This window comes from Camarhynchus parvulus, chromosome 1 (assembly GCF_901933205.1).
Source record: "Camarhynchus parvulus chromosome 1, STF_HiC, whole genome shotgun sequence".
In the NCBI taxonomy this organism is placed as follows: Eukaryota; Metazoa; Chordata; class Aves; order Passeriformes; family Thraupidae; genus Camarhynchus; species Camarhynchus parvulus.
The window spans coordinates 99,652,341-99,679,828 of record NC_044571.1 but is presented as its reverse complement, the minus strand read 5'-3'; the positions used below and the strand labels follow the sequence as shown (position 1 = coordinate 99,679,828).

The 27,488-nt window shown below is 39.3% G+C and overlaps 1 protein-coding gene across 3 annotated transcripts in view; it reads right to left on the bottom strand.

The window, feature by feature from the left end:
- Positions 1 to 9,007: 9,007 nt before the first annotated feature.
- Positions 9,008 to 27,488, bottom strand: part of MAP3K7CL (MAP3K7 C-terminal like) — a 31,698-nt gene continuing 13,217 nt past the window's right edge. For 2 of the 3 annotated variants that reach the window (XM_030953551.1, XM_030953560.1), the window contains 2 exons: positions 21,109 to 21,224; positions 9,008 to 9,317 (listed from right to left, as the gene is read on the bottom strand). In XM_030953551.1, the coding sequence (XP_030809411.1) occupies positions 9,071 to 9,317; positions 21,109 to 21,224 (363 nt within the window). In that variant the 3' untranslated portion in view covers positions 9,008 to 9,070. Of the gene's footprint in view, positions 9,318 to 10,598; positions 10,780 to 21,108; positions 21,225 to 27,488 lie in introns of those variants that run through there. The other variant, XM_030953568.1, reaches the window with a different exon arrangement.

The window sequence follows — 27,488 nt, the reverse complement described above, 5'->3', positions numbered from 1 at the left end:
TTCTCTGTTGTCCGAGTTCTTGTCAGATGTCAGATCTTTACGCAGTCTTAATTTTCAAAGGTGAAGTCTGGCATGATGTAACATGTCAATTTTTGTTTATTTCAGAAAAAGAAGATACTCAGAAAGGCCTATTACCCAGTGCCGGAGAATGAAGTCCCAAAAGACTCAGCCTGCTGCTTACGCAAACACCATTTAGTTTTGAAAACTCAAACTTCACAGTGATCAAAGCTCAGTATAGATTCCTCTTCTAATTTCATCCTTTAGCTGGCACTGATTTTTAACTAAAATGGAATTAAAATATGTTTAATATTTAAAGGAGGCTGGAGATATTTATTTAGAAATAGAAGTCATCAATTACACATCATTAAGGCTGAGACTAGCTGAAGATGATGTGCTTCATAAATCTTCTGATTGCAGCAGAGAGATGTTAAGTAAATACTTCTCTTGAAACAGGAAAGTGCATAATCAGACAAAAACCTCCAAATAGTGAGATTGTAATTTTGTTTGTTCAGTTGTACATGTCATGATAGGTCTGAGCTCACTGTTATATGACATCTCATACAGGCACTCAAAGTTCCTTATCTTTTGTAGGCATATCTTTTGATACTCCTGAATAGATAAAAAGAAAAAGAAAAGAAGGAAAAAGTAAAGAAAGGGGGAGGGAAAGGGAGAGAAGGGGAGGGAAGGGAGAAAGAAGGCAAAGCTTTGGTTTTGATTAGTACTGATCGGTGATTCTGATTAGCAAATCAGAAAATTAGGAACAGGTTCAAGCCAAATTTAACGGCAGTTTTCTTCCTTCCTAGGTCCAGAAGCTGCATTATTTTGTGTTTGAACTTGATATATTCTTTTTTCACAATTTACAAAGACCAAAGGAATGGCATTGACAGCAGGGGAGAATCAAATTGCAAGATGAAATCAGAAGCCAAATTGTCTGAGGCCACATGTGCCCGTGTGAAGTGTGCATTTGTAAGGAGGGAGGTCTGTGCTGAATTGTTGCCAGTGCATCAAAGTTGGTAGGAAGAGATGGGATGGAGTTGAGCTGTGGGATGTGGGACACACCTGCAGAAGCACCTGGCAGGACAAAAAAACACCTGGGTTACAGAGTAAATTCAGCTGGGACATATTTTAGTTCTGCGTCTTTACTTCCCACATGCAAACTGAAAATTTTATTTGCTTATCACACATCCAAATTCGAGTAGCAATTCATGTGGAGAGCAGAGGACCCACCCTGCTCTCCACATGAGCACTCCTCCTCTGCCCAGTTCCTACATCAAAAGCAGAAGGTGCTTTCTCCAACAAAAGGGTGCCCCAACCACAACTGTAGGAAAAATTTTATTTGTCTATCTCATCTTTGAAGCAGCTGAGATCTCCTCTTGCTGGAAGAACAGGGAGCAGTATATGAAGAGAGAGAAAAGGAGGAATGGGGCCTATGTGGCACATACCCATGACATTTTTGTCCTAGTCCAGTATTTCTGCTACATTTTTCCCAAAAAAACCAAAGCAAGATGAGCATTTCTAAAATTTTTAGTAGTATTATGCCGTTAGTCAGCCAGTTAAGAGCTGTTTCTAAATGTATTTATAGTCCTTTGTAAATACTTGACCTCCTTATGTGTTTGCTTGCTTTTTTCCTTTTTAAACTCATACAGTTTCATATAATGACCCTACAGAGTCACTTCATACGGGTTGGCATGGCTGCAGTTGTGTGAGTGGGAACAAACGTGCTTACCAGGAATGACAAAGAGAATGTTTTGTTCACCACTTCTGCATCACAAGCATCTGGCTTGTGTGGCTGCTGCAGCTGGATCTAGACCAGCTCGTGGTGCTGCACAAGATGGTTTTGTAATGCACCTCACCACACAAAGGTCCTCCCTGCTGATAGATGCTGGGAAGACCTTTCCAGCCCCCTGCCAGAAAGCTCAGTGGAAAGGCCCCGTTGTAGCCCAGTGTTTGAAAACTCCAAGCATGTAATTAAATTCCAATGAATCCCAAAACAGTCAAGGTTCAAGCCAAGGAACTGGTCTCTCGGGCCTCAAGCCAGCAAAACACTTCAGTGCATGAGTAAACCTACTTTGAATAGTCCTATTGGCAAATCAGAGGGAGCTACTCATTGCTTCAAGTTAGGGATATGTTCAAGAGATTTGTTTGATGTGGCCACAGTGCCCCACAGTAAATGCTCTTTGAACCAGAGCCTAAATCCAGTTTACCATGTGGTGCCTTTTGGGCGTTGCTGATTTTTTACCAGGCAGTCTTGCTCATTTGGACTTGGACAGCTTCATTCCAAAAGCAATGTTAAGCACTTTAAAATGCCACTTTCTCATTATAAACATTCACAGGTGATTTCCTTTTGGACAGTAATATAGTGGTAGATTTATTCTGGCAATCAAACTGTGAGTTGAAATTCCCTTGAACAGAATTTACAGGATTAGAAGAATATCATAAACATCTGAAAACATTGCATGTACAGTTATACTCAGGAGATACAAAGGTCTCAAAAACTGCCAGTAAAAATGGTGTCTTTGGTAAAATCCTTACCTTTTGTCTTCATGTCTTACCTTTAAATAAAGAGTAACTAGAATTTTACTTCTTACCATGTTTCAGACAAATGACAAAACATAAACCTCTTTTTATTAATTGAAGGTGAATTCTAAAGCAGCTAAAGTTGAAGACCAAAGTTAGTAGCATGCTTTTTCTGCTCTTTTACCCTTCAGAATGTTCTAGGGACTCAAATTTTCCAGAAACAAGTTTGTTCAAGTAGATGGTGGGATATGCAAGAGCCACTAAATTCATTACTGGTAAAGCAGTTCTAATATTCCAGCGCAGCCACTTTGGGTTGTTGAAACTCAACCTGTGGCTGGAACCTTGCCCATGCATTAGGACACTCTTCTGAAGCCTGACACTTCCCCTATTCAGATTACTTAACCTAAATACAAAGAGAAAAATAGGAAGAGAACACTTGTGCTTTCTTTTAGAAATGGGTCGCTTGTTAATACCAGAGTGTATGAGATTTAAGGCATATTCAAATTTACCAGCAAAAAAGAGGCACATTCATCAGTTGTTCTGTACTGTGTTATTTAAAGCATATTTGACTCTTAGTTATTGTACCATTAAATAAGCGCTGCAGAGTGCCTGCAGTTGGTCAGTACTGTCTAAAGCCATATAGGCCAGATTTCTAGATATATAAATACAGCTGAACTCCCAAAGTAGTTTGAACAAACAGAGATTTTATCATATAATTGATAGAATCATAGAATCATAGAATGGTTTGGGTTGGATGGGACCTTAAAGATCATCCAGTTCCACCCCCTTGCCATGGGCAGGGGCACCTTGAACTAGACCAGGTTGCTCCAAGCCCCATCCAAGCTGGCCTTGAACACTTCCAGGGGTGGGGCAGCCGCAGCTTCTCTGGGCAACCTGTGCCAGGGCCTCACAACCCTCACAAGGAAGAATTTTTTCTGAATACCTAACCTAAACCTACCCTCCTTCAGTTTCATCAATAATTTTTAATTATGAGCTCTCTCAGCTTTTTATAGAATGCCAGAACTCGTGCAACTTGGGTGCTCTTGTTAGGTGCTGTTCAGTGTTAGGTGTTGAAAACTACACCTCTGTTGAAGTATCTCTAGTACCTTAAAAATATTGGATATCACTCCTTGGGTTGTTTCAGATGTGACCAGATAGTGATAAATTTGTACACTGACTGTTACCTAGTTATATAAAAATTATTTGTTATAAATAAGTAAATAAAACTCCACTTGGACAAACATAATTGTACATTTTTTAGGTATCTCTGCTTTATAATAATAATGTCCCACTACCCACCAGAGGGAGCTCAGTCAAATGTAAGGGCCTGTTCCACCAATGTGAATTAGTGAGAGCTATTTGAAGGGTTATAAATAGATTTAAGCACAATTTTAGCAGTTAGTGCATAGCTGGATGTAATTTATATTAGTTGGGAACTAATGTAATGTAGTTGGGTGGTTTGGGTTTTTTTGCTTGAAAGAATACTCCTTTTTTGAAATTATGTCAAAAAGAAGTGTTCACATTCTTGGCATAGATAATTTCATCAGAAAGTACTTCTTCATATGTGAGTTTCTGGCTTTTATATTCACAGCCATGGAGGGAACGCCTTGAGTAAGTCTATTATTTAGAATAGCATTCATAGGAGTACGTCTGAATGTGCCTCTGACTTCCATGAATATTAACATTGGTATTTTTTGTACTGACATCTAATCAGGAAATATCTATACTGATGTACTTGCTGACCAGGGATACAAAAGGGTCTGACCACAAGACAGTCAATTTCCTTAGCAGATAATGTTCAATGATGCATTTGCTTCTGACTGCTTTAAAAAGTTCAGAGTGGTTGACTTGTTTCAGGTGTCCACACACAGCAAAGGAATGTGGGAGTCAAAGACCCAGGCTGGGGAAAGCATTGTGTTGAAATAGCTGTGAAGAAATCTGTGGCCACAAGGCAATCTGGGTTGTGCACTGACGTTTGTCGTACACTTGTAAGAAAGTTACAAGACAGAGGTGAAAGTTTTTCAATCACAGACCATCACACTGCTGCTATTCCTTCATGTGAGAAACCGGGGATCTAGTTCATAAAAGTACCAAACTCTACTTGTGCAGTGAAAGCAGCAAAAACCATTAGTGGGACTGCAGTTATTTTAGTACTGAAGTGCTCTGCTTCAATGCAGTTTTTACTTTACATAGGCTATTTATCAAGGTTTTATTTATCTTTAATGCAAATACAGCAGTTGGCTTAGAATTGGGCTCAATGACCCTTATGGGACCCTCCCAACTCAAGAGTTTCTATGATTCCATGATTAGCACAATAGTCATATTCTGATACCGGTTATTCCTCTTTCTGTAGAAGAACCATCTGCAACGCTCTGACATCTGTACCACATCATAACTCTGTTAATTCTGGACAGAGTTGACAAAAACATTACTTTAATGAAGTAAATATTCCGGTATAAAATTTTAGTGTAAACTAGGCTTGGAAAAGTGCTGGGATACATCCAAAAAAAAGCTTCTTAATGCTGAGCTAAGGACAACAGCCTATACATTCTGTTGGTGCAAGCCATAAGCAGCCAGAAAGCAAGCAGTTAAGGCAACAGCTCACTCACCAGTTCCTCTTCCTAGCTGTACCTACTTCCTTTCCATCACTTAAAGTTCTCGTATCACTTAACTCATTCCTTGTACCAAGAGCACAGTTTGGCATCTGGCTGCACATTTGTTACATCAGCACACACATCCTCATTTTGTTTCCCTAATTCCTGTATTAAAATTTAGTATAAGACAAATAACTAAATCCACAGACCACTGACTCTCATATTTTCTAACCAGTTCAAGGAAACCAAGCATGTCTCGGAGTAGGCACCTGCAGGCTGGTAGAATTCCTTGCTGCCACATACCAGCACCGAACCACAAAACATCACACATAGCACTTGGAAACCACCTTGAGCACATGGTGATCATCAGACCATGTCATAAGATCGTCAGACAACTGGATCTGAGCTCTGGGCTGATGCTGCTTACTCACTGGGGATGGGTTGTGGTCAGGGGAATTGAAGGAACTGAGGTTTAGAAGGGGGAACTGATAATTGGGGTGTAGAAAAGCGGAGTGACTCATATGCTAAATCTTGTGCTTTCTACAGAATAAACCATGCAGTGGAGGAAGCCTGGGTTGAGGATAACGGTGATTTGTGAATGGTTGTCATTTTTCATTCATATGGGTAGGAGTAACACAGGACATTACTTGTTAGGAGCACTGAAGAACCTAGAGGTGACTGGCACTGTCTCAAGCAAGGTAGATTTTTCATTCTTATAAAATAATCTACTTTGAAGTGTCAGCCTCACAGTTTTGGTGTGCACCTGAAAGACCACCTTGGTAACTCCCAGTTTAACATTCCTCAGCCAGTGAAGGAAATGGTGAGGTTGAGGCTGCCCCTCCAACTCTGCTTTGCTACCTTCCCTTCCTCCATAACGTGCACCATGGTGCAGTCCCGCAGTTGGTGTCTGGTCTTTTCCGCAGAAGAACATCAAGACGAACAGCAGGGCCCAGCTTTTTGGTACTTGTTCAGTCTTAGTCTTTCTTTGCTGCACGCCTTCCAGGCTGTCACAAAGACAGTTAATAGTTTCATTGCGGGTTTTCCAGGGATATGTATCACCATATCATCCATGCATCTACACACCATGGCATCCCACCAGGAGGGAGAAAACCCTCAGAGCTGTGGGTGCACAGGCATGACTGTGGAAGTATGAAGATGGGAGACAAAAGTCATGGCAGCACCCAGGTTTTGTCAACTCTCCTCACATTCCTGCTGGACAGGGCCAGTGCTCTTCCTGTTACATCACTGCCTGGACCAAACTTCCTTTCCTTGCAGCCCTGTTCTTCCACCATTGCACATTTTGTACCCCCCACTGACAGAGAGGCAAGACTCTTCCTGACAAGTCTGTGGTGGTGTTCACAGGGGTCCCAGGATGAGGGAAGAGACGAGAATCTTGTCTCCATGTTTCAGAAGGCTGATTTAGTACTCTATGATATATATTATATTAAAAGAAAATGACATATTAAAACTATACTAAAAGAATAGAAGAAAGGATTTCATCAGAAGGCTAGCAAGGAATAGAAAGGAATGAATAATAAAAGCTCGTGACTCTCATAGAGTCCAAGTCAGCTGACTGTGATTGGCCATTAATTAGAAACAACCAACATGGACCAATCAAAGATGCACCTCTTGCATTACACAGCAGCAGATAATTATTGTTTTTCTTTTCCTCTGAGGCTTCTCAGCTTCTCAGGAGAAAAATCCTGGCAAAGGGATTTTTCAGAAAATATCATGGCGACACAAGTCTCCTCTGTTCCTTTAGACGCTTCCACTTTGTGTGTTGATCAATAAAAGAATTTTAGATAGGGAAAGCCATCAAATGGTTTATGGTTATTACTGTGACTAGCTAATTTCTGCAAGGTGTCCTGTGACTGGAGATGAAGCAGCAAAGTGGCGCGTGGCAGAGGTCCCCGAGCACACAAGCCAAAAGAAGGCTGAGAACACCTCTCTGTCCCACCTGTCCCCACTGTTAACAGTGTGTAATCTTTACAAAGGCCTAGATGATGGAAGCCTCTGGTGGGAGGTGACACACTTCCAAAGATCATTAATTCACAAAATCAGACAGAATAGAGGCAATCCTGAAAAGGGAAAGTTTTTCTTTTTTAAAAGGCACCGAACTCAAACTCACAGCTCCTCATCTTCCAGATGTTCCAAGCGTCAAGTCACCCTTGGCTCTGGCTGTTTCACGACTGCATGAGTCATATCCTTGCTAACTGGAAGCCTTAAATTGAGTTTGTTCAGCATTCTTTACGAGGGAAGGAAGTTGTTTAGCAATGATAGAAAATGGAAAGCACAGGTCTTGTTTTTGTTTCAAACCCATGTACTTCGCTGTGCCTTAAGTGGTTTGAAGCAAATGCATTCATCATGGTAGTGGCATGCTTACTTCTGCTAACCTGAATAACCTGGATAACAGCAAGAAATACACTTTGTCTGCCATACAGCTGCAGTTCTCACAGGCTGTAGTCAAATGTTATAAAATTGAACCTTTCTTTGGTACTTGATTTCAAAAACTGGCTTCTAAGTTTTTGAAATTCTAAAAACATCTGTGAAATAATTGTATAAAACTTGTTTTTATAGTGTGATAGATACAACAGGACCTAACATGCAGACCACTTCAACCAGAACACAAACCATATTGTCTACATGGAAAATACAGGATCAGTATGATAAATGCTTTATTAAAAAGTCTAATTTCAGCTATTTAGTCAGAAGAGCTCCACTGTATCTAGAGAAAAACTCAGCATGTCCAAATTGGAGACTTACTGAATGTGAGAATATTTTTCACTATTATGCTCTTGATAAACAAATCAAGGGATGGATGATAGATACAGCAGTTACCTCTCAGAAGGTCGTTCCAGCTACCTTTACTCTTTTCAACACCTGGATGATTTTCTGCATTATGCGGACTATGCCACATTTTAATTTAACTTGCCTATGAATATTTTTGGAAAATTCCATTTCCCTACCTTCTTGCCTTTGAATCCCACTTCCCCAAATATTTTTTTTTTTTAAAACAATTTTCAAGAGACACAAATTTTTCATCCTTGGTACTTCTATATGAGTTTTACTCATTTGAATTGTGATACAATTTCTCTGAGCTCCAGCTCTCAGGCACATGAGCATGCATGCAGGCAAATATGTTCATACAAAGCTGTTATTTTTTACTTTAACCATAACTAAAAGCAGGAGGAAAATTTGATTGCACATAGCTAAAGTCCAAGCTGAATATAAATCTATGACTTAAATTAGTTTGGTATGGTTTAAGAATTTCATATTTATCCAGGCTTGTAGGCTGGACCACATCAAAAATTTGGCATCTGCACATCTGTAAAATATTTCTTGAATTCTTCTATACTGGTCAGTACCTACAGGTTAGGAAAAACATATTCCCTGACTATTCTCCAAGTGCTGATTGCCACAAATGAGGCCCAGCTTTCCTTCTCCACCTGACTGTGGCTCTCACTCAGGTTTTTCTCCCAGCATATGGTCTGTAATTTTTCTGATATCTAAAGCATGGTGACTGCACTTAAATAGAAAATTTCAAGGTGAACACAGTTATTTTTAAGTAAAGGTCTGCTGTCTGATCCATTTGCATCCAAAGACAGTCTGTCAATAAACTAATGTTATGTACTTTATATGGCTTTCAGTGAATTCACTGACATAATCTGACTGCATGAAGTTTTCAAGGCTAGATGGAAAAACCTTTGACTAAAATGACAAACTATTTTAAAATGAGAATTCTCTTGTTCAAAACACACAAACACAGGCAAAAAAGGGTAATTCTAGTTTTTTTGGTATTCTGTGCTCAAAGCAAAGCTCTGATTTCAAGTTCTATTTCCCAACAGTGCAAAACTCAGACAAGACTTTTCCAGCACTTCCAGGCCTAATATTCCAAGTGGTTTTTATTAACTACGTTATTTTTTCTTCAACTTCCACAAAGTACAAGGAAAATTGGATCCTCAGATAATAAGAGGAATAAATACAGTGTTCCACTGCTCAGGGAGCATTCCAGCGGGAAGTGCATGCCTCAGGAGTGGTGATTTCCCAGGTACAGCAGGAAGCGGTGCCAAGTTTGGATGCTGACGCTGCCCTGGAGGCTCAGGAGGAGAAGGGGAAACAAGGTTGTCCTCTCCTCCTACCTCTTCATGCTCTCCTGCTGCAATGCCAGGTGCTTGGAGCAACACAGAGCCACTTCTCCCACCGGTGCTGCAGGGAATACTGTAGGCAGTTAGCACAGATAAATTACAGGCAGCTTGTAATTCTTTTTTTGTCCCCTTTGCTGCCAGGAATTGTTCTGATTAACAGGAAATTCCGTTTTCATGATAGATTAATGATAATAATCAAAGATAAAGTCCTGGTGCAAATCTTAAGTTCAGAGTTTTCAATTACTAAGACACAATACTAGTAACACATTTAAGTTGAATTCTAAGCTCATGAAGATGTAACAAGCTGCACCTGACAAGCAGAGTTTAAAATACAGGGTGATTTGAGAACATTTAGAACATAAAAGGGCTTTTCTACATCCACTCTTAATGAAAAAAAATCTCTATGAATAGAAATGGAAGTATAATGAAGATTTTTAAGTTGATCTAGGAAAATACAGGGATAAATAGAGCAAGTAAAACTGACATTTTACTTTCCAGTAATTTGTGTATCACAGAACTCCCATCCCTACTTACAGCCAGTTATGGTCCAAAATAGACCAGGAAATAAGAACAAAAGAGCCTTACAATAATTTTACTGACATAGTCTCAGTTGAAGCTATGATGAAATTATGATTCTTATATTAATTTTTCCTTTCTTGCATGCCTAAAAGTACAATAAAAAGGCACTCAAGTAATCTGTACACTTAAGGAAGGAAAGTTTGATCTCATCTGTTTCTTTTTAATTTTATAACTTGCAAATTATCACTGGAAGTGCATTTGTTTGATAAAAAATGATTTTGTAACTTCAATTTTTAATGTGCAGTTTTTCAGATTTTATACAACAGTGTGAAGTTGACATCAAGCATAGTTTTTACTAGTGAGGAGATCTGCTTCAAGATAACTTCCAAACACTTTATGCATAAGGAAAATAATTTAAAAAGAATTTACCAAACTAAAATTAACATACATGTATTCCATATATTAACATTGTCCCAGTCCTTAGTATGATCCAAATTTCCAACACAGAGACTATTTATATAATTTTCTAGTGTGTCCATATCTTCTTAAATTGGAAGAAATATGTTTAGAAAAGAAACCTGATCCACTAGAACATATAATGGGGATAGCTTAACTTCAATTATGTTACTTGAAATAAAACATTCATTATATAATGGATGAAATATCCATTATATTAAGCTACTAGGTGGCAAGCATAAAATCAAATTCAGACTTTTACATGCTCTGTATCCGTAGTAAAGTGTTGTAACACATTAAACAGATCTTTATTTTAAAATCTGTTTTCCATTCCTGTATGAAGTGCCTCCCACGAGCTAGCTGGGAGTTATGAGGAGCCCTGTCTCTTTTGGTACTGTATCCTGAGCTTTTCCAGCTGCTCCACGCACTGCATCTGGGCCAGCTTCAGCGTCCGGTTCTCCTCTGTCAGCTGTGCGTACTCCTTAGCCAGCCGAGCAGCATCCATACTTTCTTTTTCCACTTGCTCCAGCCTGGCAATCAGCTCCTTTCTGATGGTTATAAAAAAAACCCCTCAATTATTAAAAGTGGCAGTAGGCAAAAATTTGTTGTCCTGTGTTAGGTCAAAGATGGGCTGTGTGTGTTGTTAACTTCGTTTTTATTACTTGAACTTGTGTGAAACGAGGACATAGAAAATGAATCTTTTAGAGTCCTGTTTTTTCCCTTTGTGAAAAATGCCAATCATTTGTTTTTAAAATTTTAAAAGTTTAATAGTAATAAAATGGTTATAAAAATAGCAATATAATTAGAGTAATAATAATTTGGACAACTTGAATTAGGACAATGTGAGACAATAGAAACAGAGTTACGGACAGTCCCGGTACCTTTTTCTGGGCAGCATAAGCCCAAAAAAGGACCCCTGTTAACAGAGAATTAACCCTTAAAAACAATAGCCTCTTGCATATTCATACACCTCATACTTGATGCATAAATTCCATTCAGACAGAGGATTCTGTCTGGTCAGTGTCAACTTCTTCCTCTGAATCCTAACAGCGCCTTCGAGGCAGGAAGTAGTTCATTTCTTCTGATAAGAGAGCAATAAATTCTTTTTCTTTGAAAGATTTAGGTGTCCTGTGGCTGCCATCTTGCTGCGAGTCCTTTCTTTAAAAAAGCATCCTACATAGCATAGTTTCTATTTTAACATTTTTTGTAACCTAAAACTATATTTAACACACTACTTAAGAGAATTAATACAGGATAACTTTCTAACACAACACATGTAATATTCATTTTAATATTTGCCCAAAGCCAATCATAAAATACGCATTTTTCACACCTTTAAAAGACTAAGATTCCAAAATCTCGGATTGGTTTGCTGTTCAGTGACCAAGCCTGAAAAATGCTGTGTCTGTATTTGGGAATGTTCAGCAGAAGAGAAGGCTTTGGGGAGACCTTAGAGCCCCTTCCAGTACAAAGGGGGCTCCAACAGATCTGGAGAGGGACTCTTGACACAGGTGACAAGACAAGGGAATGGCTTTAAACTGAAAGACATCAGGAAATGGTATACTGGGAAGAAATTCTTCCCTCTGAGGCTGGTGAGCTCCTGGCACAGGTTGCCCAGAGAAGCTGCGGCTGCCCCACCCCTGGAAATGTTCAAGGACAAGCTGGATGGGGCTTGGAGCAACCTGGTCTAGTGCAAGGTGTCCCTGCCCATGGCAAGGGGGTTGGAACTGGATGAATTTTAAGGTCCCTTCCAATCAAAACTATTCTATTGATTGCATGATTCTGTGATCTCTAACTTCAGTAAGAGTTGAGCACACAATTCACAGTGGAGAAACAAGTTCCTAGAGATGACTTGCTAATACTTTGCCAGAAGAATAACAATTTCTTTTTCTCTCAATACCAGGTATCGCTGAAAGAGAGTGAGGTGCTTTTGTTTGGTTGGTTAGATTTATCAGTAAGTTCTGTGAAGTGTGCCTGGTTTCCTTTTCTCTACTACAAACAAATCCAATAAGTAGTAGGCACTGAATCTGAGCTAGATATATTGTTTCTATAACATGTTTAGAGTCAGGTCTTAGCCCTATTGCTGAGGAAGAGCTGCAAACCTGACCCCTCCTGGTCCTCCTAAGTACAGACACAAGAGGATTCAAGCTGTGACTTTTCCAGATGGAGTCACGCAGTGCCTTGTATTCCCAGAGCTGGCCAGGAGCTGGAGTTTCCTGTATAGTTTCAACTGAAATTACCTCAGCATAAGTTGAGATAAAAGAGGTCTTAAAACACGCTGAAGGCATGAGTAACCCACAGAGAATCTAACTGCTCTCCCCTTAGTCACCCACCAGGCCAGCCTGGCCTCTGGGTTTCTTTTCCCTTTAAGTCAAAAATTCACCCATTACAGGAAGTCTCTTCTAAAAGAGGTTCTTTTGATCATTCTATCTCAGAGATTAGTTAATCTTTTAACTGTTCATAGCCCTGTGACTTTATTTCTCAGTCACGTCAAAACAGTATTTGTAGATCATCAGTGGGAAGTTGTTCATGCCTTCATAGTGGATAGATTTCACTGCAGTCCCTAAAGGAGCCCACTTGTCAGGCTAGACCAGTGCTTTCAGACAGGAAATTCCTAAAGCTCAGCAATTCTATTCCCACAGGTCAGAGTGTTCATGAAAAGATAACATTCCTGTGTTTGCTGATCACTTGTGTTACTTGTGGCTGAAAAGCTACCACACAGAGCAGCAAAACTGTAAATCTGCCTTTTGACAAACACTTCTGTGCGGCCTTCGTTTAGGATCAGGTTAACCTTCCTCTGTCTTTACTGCAGCTTTCAGTGATAGCAGAGTTTGCCCATGGTTTAGTTGACTGTTTACAGTCATGGTTACTGCAGTTCAAGGATTCACAAGTTAGAACAGATTCTTGGTACAGCCATTTCTACCAGCTGTGCTTCCCATAGATTAAAAAAAAAAAAAAAAAGAGAAGAGTTGGCAGCTGTTACAGAATTTTTAAATCAGCCAAAGGCATCCTCCTATATGATAGCTTTGTTTTATACTACTGAGGTAAGGCAGAGCAGCTATGCTGCAGCAAAGCCTCTTCTGTTTCCTTTCACCTGGTGACAGGTGCATTCAGTCAGGCCTTTGAGAGGAAACATCAAGAGGGTATTTTTGCTCAGTAGAATTCTGTTTACATTTAACACAATATAGCTGTACAAGTTTTAAACACAGCAAGCCTCTAACAGGTTCATTTCTCTGTGGCTGGGCCATTCTAGATCAACCAGTTTTCACAGAAGTCAAGACGATCTTGCTAGACAGCTCCTTTTCATGGGCCTGAGACCATGGAGGAATGATTTCATGTGAGAAATATATTCAGGGACAATGAGTTTTTACAACTCCAGATGTTTGGGGGTTTTTTTCTGGTTTATTGGTTGGTTGGTTGGTTTTGTTTTTGTTTCTCCCTGGACTTCCTCTGGAAGATTTTTATCTCTGGAGACCAAATAAGAACTTCTGCAGTATTTCTTTGCAATTATTCTCTGGTGCAATGTTGGACTGAAGGGCTAAATTAAGCTCTTTCAAATTACAGACTGTTAAATTAGAAGTGTCCAAACAAATGAATTCAGAATCATTCTTCCTTACTTTTCTTACACTCATGAGCTTTTTGAAAGGGAGATGCAGTGAACACACTGATTACTACGTAATCACAGCATTTTAAAAGTGGGTAAACCTTTTCTGTGGAAACTTTCAGGACTTGAAAAGGAATGGCATTGACCCTCCTGGACTTGAGCCAGGAGAGGCACAGACAGACAACGTGCAAACTCAGACAGCTCCAGTAATGAAGGTCAGCTCTGATTTGATGACATTCTCTGCAGGCTTGGCTTTCATGCTGCTCTCCAGTAATATTCAAGCAGCCCAGATAACTCCCTCCCCCCTCCCGAGGATTTAGATTTGCTATCAAACAAACTATAAATGCATTAAAATCAAAATACAATCATTGTTGTAGTCCACACTCTTGGACCTTCCTCACAGAAAGCAGTTTCCTTGCACTGAGGTAGTAAAATTGCCCACTTCTGAGTCAGCAGAACCTACTTAGTCCTTTCCCATCAGGATCAACACCTGTTTACAGGATAGGGTGATGTTTCAGGCTAATACTGTCAGCCTGCCACAGATCTAAAATTAGAGTACCAGGGAATTACTAAATGTTATGAATGGTGTAGTTTAGGAAGCTCACAAAAGGATGAGGACAGTAACTAACATTTACATCTGATCTAATCCTAGATTTGAACTTAGCTTTCAGAGGTTAAAGAACACCATGCTAAGCTCTTGCACCATCTAGACCTTGTTGTGGATGCTTAATAAATAGATGTAGCACTGTGTAATCTGTGCTTTCTGTTAATGGTTACCCCAAGTTTAAATATTAACAGTATTGATAAGGTATTTTCCAAACTAGTGCTGAGGTACTCAAAGCTTTGAGCCAATCTGTAATGTGTACTTGAAGGGTTCTTTTTTGGGGAGGGGTTTGGGAGGCAACATTAGTGATTTGCATCATAAACCCATCAACCACAAGCAGGAGAAAAACATAGCACTGTCTTAGGGAAGTTATTTCTCTTGTTCTGGCCTTAATGACTAAGCATGCAGAGAACAGAGCTCCTCAACAGTCATATTCACAAGGAATAAATACAAAGAAAAGTGACAGACTAAGCAGATAAATCTGCCTGGAGATACGTGTATTTAGAGATAGACTGACACAAGGAAAACAGTTTCCAGAATACAAAGACTCAGATCTGCCTTTTCCCCATTGTGAACAAGGTATTCAGGATCAGGCATCTGTGGCAGTACAGTATCTGCTCCAACAACTGCTGTGTACTGGCGGCCATAAGGTCATTTTCTCTTCCCACATTTGGCATGGCTTTCATCAGGGGGAATTATGAGACCCTGCAAGGTAACTGCTGTCTTGAGGAGATTGTCCTTGCCTAAGTCTACTAATAAATCAAAAAAAAACACCATTAAAGACATTAAAGTCTGCTTTAACATAAAAGAAAATGTGTCTCAGATGCTAACATATAAAAGGTCATAGAATGACAGAACAGTTTGAGTTGGAAAGGACCTTCCAAAGGCAAGGACACTTCCTCTAGAAGAGGAGGTCTCTCTTTGTATTAGAAAAGCTGTAATTTAATTTCTAGTATTTGGCAAGTAACATATATTTTGCATACATGTGAGATGATGAAAAAACAGGTCTAGAATGGGAAAATCGAGCTAAAATGTTGCCTTTAAGGTTTACACCAATCTTCTTCTGAAGTACCTAGAGGTCTGAAAACTACTTGTCTTCACAGTGTTGGGAAAGACACTCAAGAAACTGTACCTGGAGACATCCTCTGGACTAAAAAGCACAGAAACAGTCCTTTGGTCATGAGAGCAAGCTAAAACATATGAAAGGCTCCCACAAAATGAAGCAGTCATCTTCACTGCATGCTATTTGCCAAGAGGGGCAGTGGGATGCTGGATTTTATCATCAACAGCATGTCCAGCAGGAGCAGGGCAGGGACTGTTCCACCGTGCTGGGCATGGCTGAGGCCACTCCTCAGGTCCTGACTTCTGGTCCAGTTCTGGTCCAGTTCTCCCTATCAGAACTGGACTTCTTCTACCAGAGGACTTCTGGTCCTCTCCCTATCAGAGAGGCACTGAGGGGCTGCAGTGTGTCCAGAGAAGGGAACAAAGCTGAGGAAGGGTCTGGAGCACCAGGAGCTGCAGGGGCTCAGCCTGGAGAAAAGGCGGCTCAGGGGGGACCTTCTCACTCTCCACAACTCCCTGACAGGAGGGTGCAGCCAGGTAAGGGTTGGGCTCTGCTCCCAGGGAACAAGGGATAGGGAGAGAGGAAATGGCCTAAAGTTGTGCCAGGGGAGGTTCAGATTAGATATCAGGAAAAAGTTTTTCATTGAAAGGTTTGTAAAGTACTGGAATGGGCTGCCCAGGGAAGTGGTTGAGTCACCATCCCTGGAGCAGGTAAAAAAACATGTGGAGGTGGCAGTGGAGGACACACTTTAATGGTGAACAGGGAGGTGGTGCTGGGCTGGTGGTTGGACTTGATAATCCTAAAGGTCTTTTCCCATCTTAACAATTCTATGATTCTGTGTCTACTCTAATGTGTAAAAAAAGGAAAAGAAATCATATCCATGGCCAAGAGAACAAGTGATCCTAAACCAGGTGGTGATCAAATGATCTTTTCTGTAGACTTATATTAGAATTGTCTGGGGGAGGAAAAAGAGATAACCATGCAGTGCTAAGAATATAAGATACAGCTAGCAACCATGGCAACTCTAATATTTAACTACATAATCCAGGGTCATTATCTAGTAATAGCAATATAACAAGTGCTCAAAATAACCAGCCATCTCATCCCTTTCACCCAAAGTTAGATACCCAAAACCATCTGTTATGGAAATACGTGTGTGTTTCTGGAACATAAATTAAATTACATTCTGTGCCCTAAATGTGGTGTGTTCTCGCTTCCACACCCTTTTCTTTATTTTCAATCATGTCTCCCATTCCAGAGTGGTTTTTTCCCTTGTACTATGTATTGCTGGCATAAATGTGAAGAGTGTGAGTGAAGACAGCAAACGAAGCTATGATTAAATTAGCAAAAAAATCTACCCAATGTTCTTTCAAATTCTTGCTTCCTTTTTTATTCCTGAGTAACTTCTTTTCCCATCTTTATTTGCTTTGTCCTTTGATTTTCCCTTTTTTGATACAACCTCCTTTTCTTTCTCACATTTCCCATTTTCCCGTGAATTACTTGTCATCTTCTCTCCCACTGCCATCCTAGTACATTCTCTTGCCATGTATATTGCACAAAAGAGAACAAGTAATTAAGTTTGTTCTCACCTTGATGAAAAGCAGCCCTTGTCATTTTGCTTCACTGACTTTTTACTTTGGCTGTACTCGATGCTCACATTACACATCAAGCTAAGCAGAAGTAAAAGCCTTTGAAAAGTTGTAAAAGATTCAATGGTTTTCACTTTTATTAAAATAATAAATGTACAACTTGCTATGTCTTATAAAATAATATAAAAATATACCTGTATATATTATTTCATGTAGGACAGGTTACACTGAACTTTGGAGGTTGGAACAAAAATTATTTAAAGTAGAATTAACTCTACTCCTTTTTTTTTTTTTTTTTTGCTAAGAAGCTCTAATACCTGTACAGATATGTGTCAGGTTAACATTACTTCTTTGTCCTAGCCAACAAATAAAAAATATTTGCTCGATCCATTTTCCGCTTTTTTCTGTCAGTCATAGCCTTCAGCATCCTCTATGTACTGTCACAGGCACCACAGGTACAGAAACTGCCAGGTGAGACTTGTCATTGGAATGACACAGGTGAATGGATCTGTGGAGAGAATTTGGGAGCACTGGCAAGGATACCATCCAACAGCATTTGTGATTGCCTTTGGTAAAAATGCACACTGAAAAACGCTTATAAAAGCTGTTTGTTCCCATTACAAGGGATGCAACTTGATCATTGTCCATTTTATCAAAATAGTATTTAAGAGAAATAGACAATAGATAGTAGGTGTAGTAGACAATTGGGAATCTTCATTTCCATACATTCAAATTCAAATGTAGAAGAAGACACCCACAGCAGGGGCAAATTTAAAAAATTGCAAAGTCTATGTTTTGAGTTTGATTGTAATTGGTTTTGAGGCTAAAAACTTGTGCATCTCATCAGACTTTTTAGACAAGTGAAAGCATTCTTCCCTTTTTAAAACGGAATATTCAATACTTCCAGTGATGGGGCAGCCAGGGCTGTCTGGGAAACCATTTCCAGTGCCCCAACATCCTCACAGGGAAGAATTTCTCCTTAAAATCCAATCCAAACCTACTCTCTATCAGTTTAAAACCATTCTGCATTGTCCTATCTCAGCATGGCCTTGTAAATAGTCTCTCTCCATCTTTCTTGCAGGCTCCTTTCAGGTAGTGAAAGGCCACAATTATGAGGTGCATATATAAGTGTATACATATATAAGAATGTACACATGTATTTATATACACATATGTACTTATATGGACACACACAATGCAAAACATGCATGCCACCCCAGCCATTATAATCCACTCTTCATTCAGTATATGCTAGTCCCTAAACTGCTTTTAACTCTCTTACTGTAAGTGCTGAGAATGTTTTTAGACATAAATCAGTGAACATGACAGCAAAACTCCCTTTTACTTCTTGCTTATTCCTTTGCCTCCACACTTATACTTCTTTTCTATCTAGCTTTAAATAAAAATCAAGTCTGTCGTGTTCAGGTTTGTTCGCTTACATGTGTGTAAAGTTACATGTGTCCTAATAACTTTTTAATCCACCTTTCAATTTCAACCAAACCATGTGGTAAAGAGGTTCCAATTAGTTTCTAGAGGGTTTAATAAAAACAGACTGCTCCAGAAAGAAAAGATATGCAATGGAGGAAGGCAGGAGACTCACTCCAAAATACTACAAAATGGATAATCTACTTGGAGGAAAGAGTTATAAACAAGCCACATCTGGAGAAAAAAATATCTTCAATTTGCACTTGCAGTTTGTTAAATGCCAAAATCAGGCAACCATAGTGCACCAGCTTGTGAGGAAATTAAACATCCTTGATCCCAATGCTGTAGGATCGCTTTTTCAGATTAAGACACATGGGAGGTGTGAAAGGTGCTGCCCTGATATTTGTTATGTTTGGGCGTTTCACAGCTATACAGCATGTGAATAGAAGGCTACAAATATGTAATTAGAAAGTACATGTGGGTCTCAATAATATAATTCCATTTGCTGCCTTATACAGCCACTCATAACATCTGTTTACTGGGGCATGGAATTCCCAGAACAGGTTCAGCAAAGACAGCAGCGGTGGGAGCCTCCTGACATTGTTCCACTGTTGACATCCACTGGTGGAATGAAGGAGAATGCCAGCCTGAAGCCCTTTAATTCATCCAAGATAAGCAGCTCTGAGAGGCTGACCTCTGGGCTCAGAGATTGATTAGGATAATTGTGAGTTCAGGTAAATAATTTTTTGCATGTACCTGCCATTCTCAAGAACCAAACCATTTCTAATTTAGCTAGTACCGGAGACTTATAGATAAAAAAATTGCATTCAAACAGCAATTTTTTTTAAATTCTGGAAAGTTCAAAAATATATGTGAACGTCTCATTTTCATGGGCTCCAATCATTCTTCATAAATAGGCATAACTGATTCAGAGTTGTGCCAATAATGATAATAATAATAATAATAATAATAATGGATTTATATTAGTAGACTCGAAAACCAAAATGATTGAAGGCTACCTTTGGTGTTTATACAACTAAAGTCAAGCACTTAAAGAGTCATTTAATATTTTATATTGTGCTTGGATTTTCAGAGTAGACAAAGACACACGGTTTCCACTGAATTGATTGCTAAATACATATGTAAGCAGCTTGTATCAGACAACCAAATTGAAAAATCATTGCAAATTTAAAATAAATTACTTATCTTCTAATCTTTTTAAAAATACTAATTACTTTTGATTGGCCAAGTTCAATTAATGGTGAATCAAATGCAAACACTGCAAATATGAATCAAATGCAAAATGCATTTTCCCATGACATTGGTCATCATCTTTTTTAGCTTTTGTTCCAGTCTGTCAGCATCTGAGTGCCACACTGATCCTTCAGTGGAAGGGGGTTTGCAGTGGGAAATTTCAACTAGCTTTGACACTTTAGGCAAAAAGTAACTATATTATGGCTCTAGCCATCAACCCAGATAAAGACATCTCACTTTCTTACCCTGCATAGTTTGGATTCAGGGAGTTCTTTGGCTGTCTTGTAAGACTACAGGATTTCAAGTATCCCTCTTGCTTCTGCAGCTGAAGATTCCCATGGATGCAAACTTGGCTGAGCTGCAGGGTCAGCTGGGCAGAGATTTCACTATTCACCTTCTTTCCTCTCTCTGAATTTCTTTTTCAGGTTTCTTGTGGAAAGGGACCAACAGCCAGAGTGCACTTTGCCATTTAGTAGTCAGGCAAAAGATGACAGGGCTGTGGGTACAGGCCATAAACAAGAAAAAAAGCCTCCAGCTTATTCACTTTGGGTATGAACACCTGAAATGCCAGTGTATATTGACCCAGTGTACAAAAAAACATGTTTACTAATATTGTCAAGGATTCTAAGCCTAAATGAGGATCCATTTTGTTCTTCATTAAAGCGCGCAATGTTTATTGAAAAAACTAAAATTGAAAAGGAACCTACACCAGATGAACTGGATTGTTACGTGACCTGGAGGCTGCCAGTGAAGCTTTTAAGGGACACCCACAAAACTGAACTGTGACAGCCCTTGGTGGCCCCAGTAGGTCCTATAGAGGAATGGCCAACTTGTGCTCATCAGGCAGAGGCACGAAACCATGGGATCACAGGATGGCTTGGGTTAGAGGGGACCCCCAAGATAATCCAGTTCCAACCCCTGCCATGGGCAGGGACACCTTCCACTAGACCAGGTTGCACCAAGCCCTGTCCAACCTGACCTTGGACACTTCCAGGGATGGGGCAGCCACAGCTTTTCTGGGCAACCTGTGGCAGGGCTTCACCATGCTCAGAGGGAAGAATTTCTTCCCAATATCCCATCTATCCCTGCCCTCTGTCAGTTTGAAGCCACTCTCCTTGTCCTGTCACTCCAGGCCCTTATAAATAGTCTCTCTCCATCTTTCTTCTAGGCTTCCTTTAGATACTGGAAGGCCACAATTATAAAATATGTATAAATAAGTATATACATATATAAACATCTGTATAGAAGGTGAGAAAATACAATGTTAAACTTCCATGTTTCAAACAGGGTTTTACAAAGAGAATATAGGACAGTAAATCCTTTGGGAAAGTTACTCACTTTCTTTCTTCCAGAAGAGCAATTTCTTTCTTGACCTCGTGGTACTCTTCTGCTATTTTGCAGTGCTGTTTATACACCTGCATAGATTCCTTAGAGTCATGACAAGGAGGCAGAGGCTTTAAGAAAAAAAAGAAGAAGGAAAAAACCCCACTGTTTTTTGAATGAAATATTAGTTTAAACCCCACATATTTTGAAAGATACAATATTTATCTGAATTCCTGTGAGAATACCTAAAGAATTTTTTTCCCCTTAACTGCTGTATATGGCCAGCTATTCCTAGTGATGACCTTTCAAGGAAGGAAAAAACCCAAACCAGTTCCCTGCATAAGAATATGTGTGAAACTTCAAACATATGTGTAAAACTTCAAACATTGTGAGCATTTTCAGAACTCTCCTTGTCAGCTTTGCAAAATATCCCTGAAGATTTTTCAAAGAAGGATTTCTCCCTTGCCTCCCTCTTTTTCAGCTAGAGTGATATGGAAATGCTAAAGCTCATGCATTGATCAGACCTATCACACACATCTTTACACTGCCAGGAACTGACATCATTGCAGCAACATCATCTTTTTTTTTCAATGTATACTGAGTGTAATAAATACGGCAAATAAAACCAAGGTGTCCTAGGACTCCTCAGGTAAATTTCATCAAAATCCTTGCAAATACATTTTGGTTAAATGTAGGTGCTTTTTGCTCCTTAAAAAAGAATGCATCTTCATTCAGGCTTCAGGCTGACTGTCACATTTTGGTTATAATACTTTCAGGAAGTATTTTTAAATTATTAGCCATGAATCTATTGACTGTAAATGAACTCCAGATAGCATGCTTGAGCCACCTGTTTGAAGTAAAAGGAAACACTTAAAATAGTTAATTTACTGCCCGTTTAAATAACATCCAATTGCCTTCCACAATATTAGTAGATTGCTTTGCATTTCTTGCTGTCCTACCTTGACTCTTCTGTGTAGTATAATATTCCCTTAATGACATTATTAGGAAAAGAAAAGCACAACTAGGCAGACTTTTCCTATTTATGATCTTGTAATTCTTTGTTCAATCTAAATTGAAAATTTTAATTTTACTAAACATGCTCAGAGACAAAGATGAAAAACATTTTTGTTCAGGAGGCAGAGTGTGGTGGCTTCAGACATAACCCAAAGCACAGATGTAAGTAATGTATGCAGCTTGCAAGTACTTGTAGTTGGTATGTAATTCCTCACTGAAATTTTAACAGACACTCATATTCCATAGTCTAAATTTAAAACTGCTGCAGCAGAATTGTTTCACAGCACATTGTTTCATTCTCCCTGATCTTGGAGATTTTGGGAACCCAGGGAAAGATGAATCTAATCCCTAGAAAAGGGCTTTTAATTGCATTTCAATGTGGATGAGCAAGAGCACCATTCATATAGCCACCCAAATAATAAGCATAAATTTAGCAAGACTGAATATAGAACCTCAGTGCTCTAATCCAAGAATGTGTGGATGAGCCAAAGCAGCATCTCTGCTATCTACCAAAGATCAGCCACCAAGTGTGTCACAATAAAACAATTTCAAACAGTACCAGGGGAAAGTCCCCAAACAGTGATACTTCAAAAGAAAAACACAACAAAACAAAGCAGAAAAGACCCTGGATTTGCTTCCAATTTAGTTTCCACTAATCTAGCTGGTTTAAACCAGTTTAAAAATTAAAACAGCACTCAGTTTCTATATTCCAGCTTCCCACTCAAAAGATATATATAGAGAGCTAAAAATTATCAAGTCATGCTGAAACTCAGTATCTAAGGCTCACTTAGAACCAGTTGCTGACTTTTAAACCCCTTCCTATTATTGTTTCCTCTTCAGTGACATTTTCTCTTACACTGAAAATTTAGCACTTAAATTAAACTTAAAATGAATTAAACAATCAGTTTACTAATTTCTATTAATAAAATTCTTTTCAACTTATCTGATGGTAGTAAGCACTAGATCAAGAATCTTTTAAATTATTAGTGTATTATTTTTTTAAAACATAAATGTTACAATGTTTTCACATGACTAGATAGAATATCATTGGATCATATAATGGAGTGGTTTGGATTGGAAAGGACCTTCAGGAGCATCAAGTTCTAGCCCCTCTGCTATGGGCAGGGACACCTTCCACCAGACCAGGTTGCTCCAAGCCCAGTCCAGCCTGGCCTTGAACACTTCCAGGGATGGGGCAGCCACAACTGGAGAATTTGCTTTGCTCCTCTGTAATTTGGAAACCACTAAGAAAGGCTCCAGAGATATTATCTACAGCATCCATGAGTAGTTTCTGGTCAGTAGCATATGAAACAGGCTTATTTAGCAAACACTTTCTCCTGCAATACCATGGGAAAAGGAGAGATACAAATCTCCAGTGGAAGGATTTTTTTAAACAGTCTGTGGCCAGGCAATGGGAAATACTGCAGATACTGCAGTACAGAATGCCCAGTGGCATTCCATGAGGTCTGTATAACATCTTTATGTTAAGGGATTGCAAGTTTACCAAGGTGACTAATTTCAGAAGGCCTCAATAAAGTTCAAGTTGCAGTATGTTTTTTTTCACTCAGAAGTAAACAGCCATACTTTACTTTCCTCTTAGAACAGCCTGAGCTTGCTGTACCTTGCCTGTCCATAAATAAATATAAATAAAAGCATACCTGCTAGACAAGCAAAAAACATCCCTGCCAAAGTAGGTTACATTTAATGGCCACAGTTTCTGCTTTTAATCCTGTTTATTTCAGGCTTCAGTGTCATCCACCCTCATTTTCCTGATCTGACAAAATATGCACAATGCAGCATCTCTGATCTTGTTCACAAAGCTTGTACAAAAGCTACAGCTGTAAGTTATACTGGTGGTCTGTCCTATTAAGCCTGATTTTCAACAAGGTCTGATGTTTCCTTGTGTTTTGTTGAGTAACTCACTGTAACATTGAGAAATGTTCTACAGAATTCAGCAAGTAGACACTAAGAGATCCTTTTATAGACCATCCTGAAACTGCACATATATATGTAGATCTTTACAAGACATATGTACTGTTTATTTAGACTTTTGTTCAGAATCCAGACATAAAAGATGACGTTGGAAGATGACGTGCAAAAGCAGTTCATGAAGAAACAGAAAATCACAGAGCGTTTGGGTTGGAAGGGACTTGCTTTCCTTGCAGGAGAGGTGTTCCTTTCCTTTAATCATCTGGGTAGCCTCCTCTCTGCCTGCTTTTTAAGGCAGGTGAAAGGAGGTCTTCTAAATTAAATATTTGCTAGGGTGACAAAGAATGAAAGTTTTCAGGTTTGGGCTTTTTTTTTGCTTCACTCACTGACGAGTTCTTTTGCCTTGCCATATGAAAATCAGCATTCCATATCCACAAAAGCTGTATAGTTGGCAGTGCCACTCAACTGTTCAAAAGCTTTGAAACAGTTGATTTTTTAATTCACCATCATTGCACTTATGTGTTTAACTGTGAAAAAAAATTAAAACTTTCTCCTGAAAAAGTTGAAGTTTCAAGAAAAAATTGTATCAGGCAGTTTTTCCAGCTCATGTGAACTTGTCTAGAAGTCTTCAGCACTGGTGTAATTAAAGAGTGGTGTCTTGCTTTTTGTAAATTTGGTAACTTTCAGCTGAACTCTTCTGAAAAAGTGGAAAATCCAATATTTTGAATGTGGCCTGTGTTCATTATGTGGCCTTGTGCACTCTTCTATGATAGAAAAACCCACATTGTGCCAAGCAAAAATGGCACATTGCAGCTACTTTTTGTTGTGTAACTGGAACCCTTCCACTAGTTTCAGATACCCATCTTAGGATGCATCTAGTCCAGTCTAGTTTTACTATGAAAGTAAACAGTTCTCTTTCTTCCAAACAATTCAGGTCAACTGGATGAGAGCAATTGTGAGTATTGCTCTCCTTCCTGGGAGATTTTGCATTCTTTTCTAACCTTAGTGTGATGCTCTGACTTGGTGAACATGCATACATGTTAACATACATGCATAAAATGGTCTTACATAATCTAAGACCAAAGTTATCACAGCAGCATTACAGGAGACTTATCAAGTTCATAGGCAATCAAATCTAATTATAGAGCAACACAGTCCTCTAGGAATTCTCATGGAAACCAATACATAGCAAAAAAATTACAGCATCCTCTTTAAAAACACAGTATGCTTTTACACTTTCTAAAATTAATTTATGTGTCCAACAGAAATCCTGGCATTTAGTAGAAGCAAATAAAGTTCCAGACTAAACAAGGTTTCTGCTAAATGCTTAAATCACACACAGCACACTGCCCCTTTAATAACATTTGCATTACTTCTTTTCTATGAGCATTTTCTATTAAAGTGAGAAAAACTATCCTTTGAATTAAGGTTGAATGTTACAAATGGTTGGAGTTTTTTCCCTGTTGCAGCAATTTTACAGTCATCTAATGCAACAGATTTGTAACACAAAATATGACATAAATGTCTCTCAAGCTCACGATTTCATGAGACAAGATCACAGAACCATTGAATTGTTTTGTGTTGGAAAGGACTTGAAAGATCACCTCCTTCCAACCCCCTGCCAGGGACACCTTCCACTAGGACCAGGTTGCTCAGAGCCCCATCTAACCTGGTTTTCAAAGATAAAGAACTATAGAACACCCTGTGTGTCCATAGGTGACTTCTTCCCTCTTCAGGATCAAGCTCTCAGCTGGAATAAAGATTTTGGTGGGGAGCAGAGAGATGAACTGAGCAAGTCTCTGGAAGTGTTGGAATGGGACAGGCCATGCACAGGGCACAGCAATACAGGTATGAACACCAGATACCCTCCTCTCCATTCAGTGACCTGAACAACAAGGCCTTGGGTGCTGAGGTATGTTTCTAAATACAGCACATAACCCATAGTAAAATTTCTGCCAGAGGGTCACTGTGCAGCTCATCAAGGAAGTGCCTTGCAAGGACCCATCCAGACAAAGCAAAGGTTAAATTGTCCCAGCGACAGAGTGCCAGGTGTAACCAGCCCACCCTTGCTGCACTGCCCACCAACCACATGGTGCACACACCGCAGGGGGAAAAACACCAGAGCTCAAACAAGCAGGTATTGCTTGTCAGTGAGAAGAGAATAATTTCCAACACTGCAAACAAAAGGAATTGAAAACAAGAAGTTTTATTGAGTTCTGTTTCAATGATAACTTAGCAGGAAGTTATTTTAGTTGTGTGTGTTTTGCCTTTTTTTGTTTGTTTGTTTGTTTTTAATGATAAAGCTGCAAATATAGCTTGAACTGATCTGTTCTCATATAAAGGGCTTTCATGTCACATATAAATTTTGATTTAAAGTAGTTATTTTTTTACAAATTGCTTCTTGGAATGTGTAGAAAAATGTAACATTCAAAAAAGTAATTTGAAAATAACATGTTAGTCTGGAGCTAGCTACTACATCAGAACACACAGACTGATCATTTTTGTTCTTTGGAAAGAAGATGCAAATAGAACAGTCCTTTAATAAGAGTCCTTAGCAAGAATGAACTTTTTTGCTAAGTCTCCTAGAAAGACCTTCTCTCCAGGCAATTCCACGTCCACCTCTGTAGAGCTTGGCCAGCAGGGTTTGTTACCCTGCCAAGGAGAGGCTGCACTGAACTTTGCCCTGCCATTTGATACTGCTGCCCAGGGAATAGGTATGGAAGAACTGTGGGAGGAAAAGTGGGACCACTAGGTAATTCTGTTCAAATAGCCAAGTTGTCTGCCAAGGCCTAACATAGGAGGACGAGAGCTTGAAGCCCAAAACAGAGGTGCAAATTGCTTGGTACTCAGGCTGTGGTCTGCTGCCTGCATGCATAGAATTCTAAGGCTCTGATTTTCCAAGTGACTCGCTGAACTTACATAGCTTTCAAGCTGCTTTCAAAATCCAGCTTAAAGATCAGCTAATTTAGGCTTTTTGTTTGTTTGTTTTTAAAACAGGTTTCAAAATTTTCCTTTGTATGCTTGAAACCTGTAAAGTTATTACTTTTTTAAACATGCCTATTACTATACAGCCACATAACCTGCATTTATAGTTTGCTTCTTTAAATAAAATTCAAATGTTTTTGACTGTATTTATGGGACACTGATGAAAATCTTGTGGCTCTCAGATATGATATTTTTATTATGAACACATGTACCAGCATTCTTACAGATTCAAGCATTTCAGGCTGCTGTTGCCACAGTTGATTAAAAGGTTCATTTACACGACCCTTCATGTGTGTGATCTGTATCAATGCGCTTCAGAACAGAAAAAAGCATGGATGGAATGACAAGGGACACCACCATTCACTACTTCTGCAGGTCTTGGTGAAGCCCATTTTACCTGTTTCTGTCATACAGGAGCTATCTCTTTCAAAGCTGGCATGAATTGCAAGCACATGCCACAGAGTTCT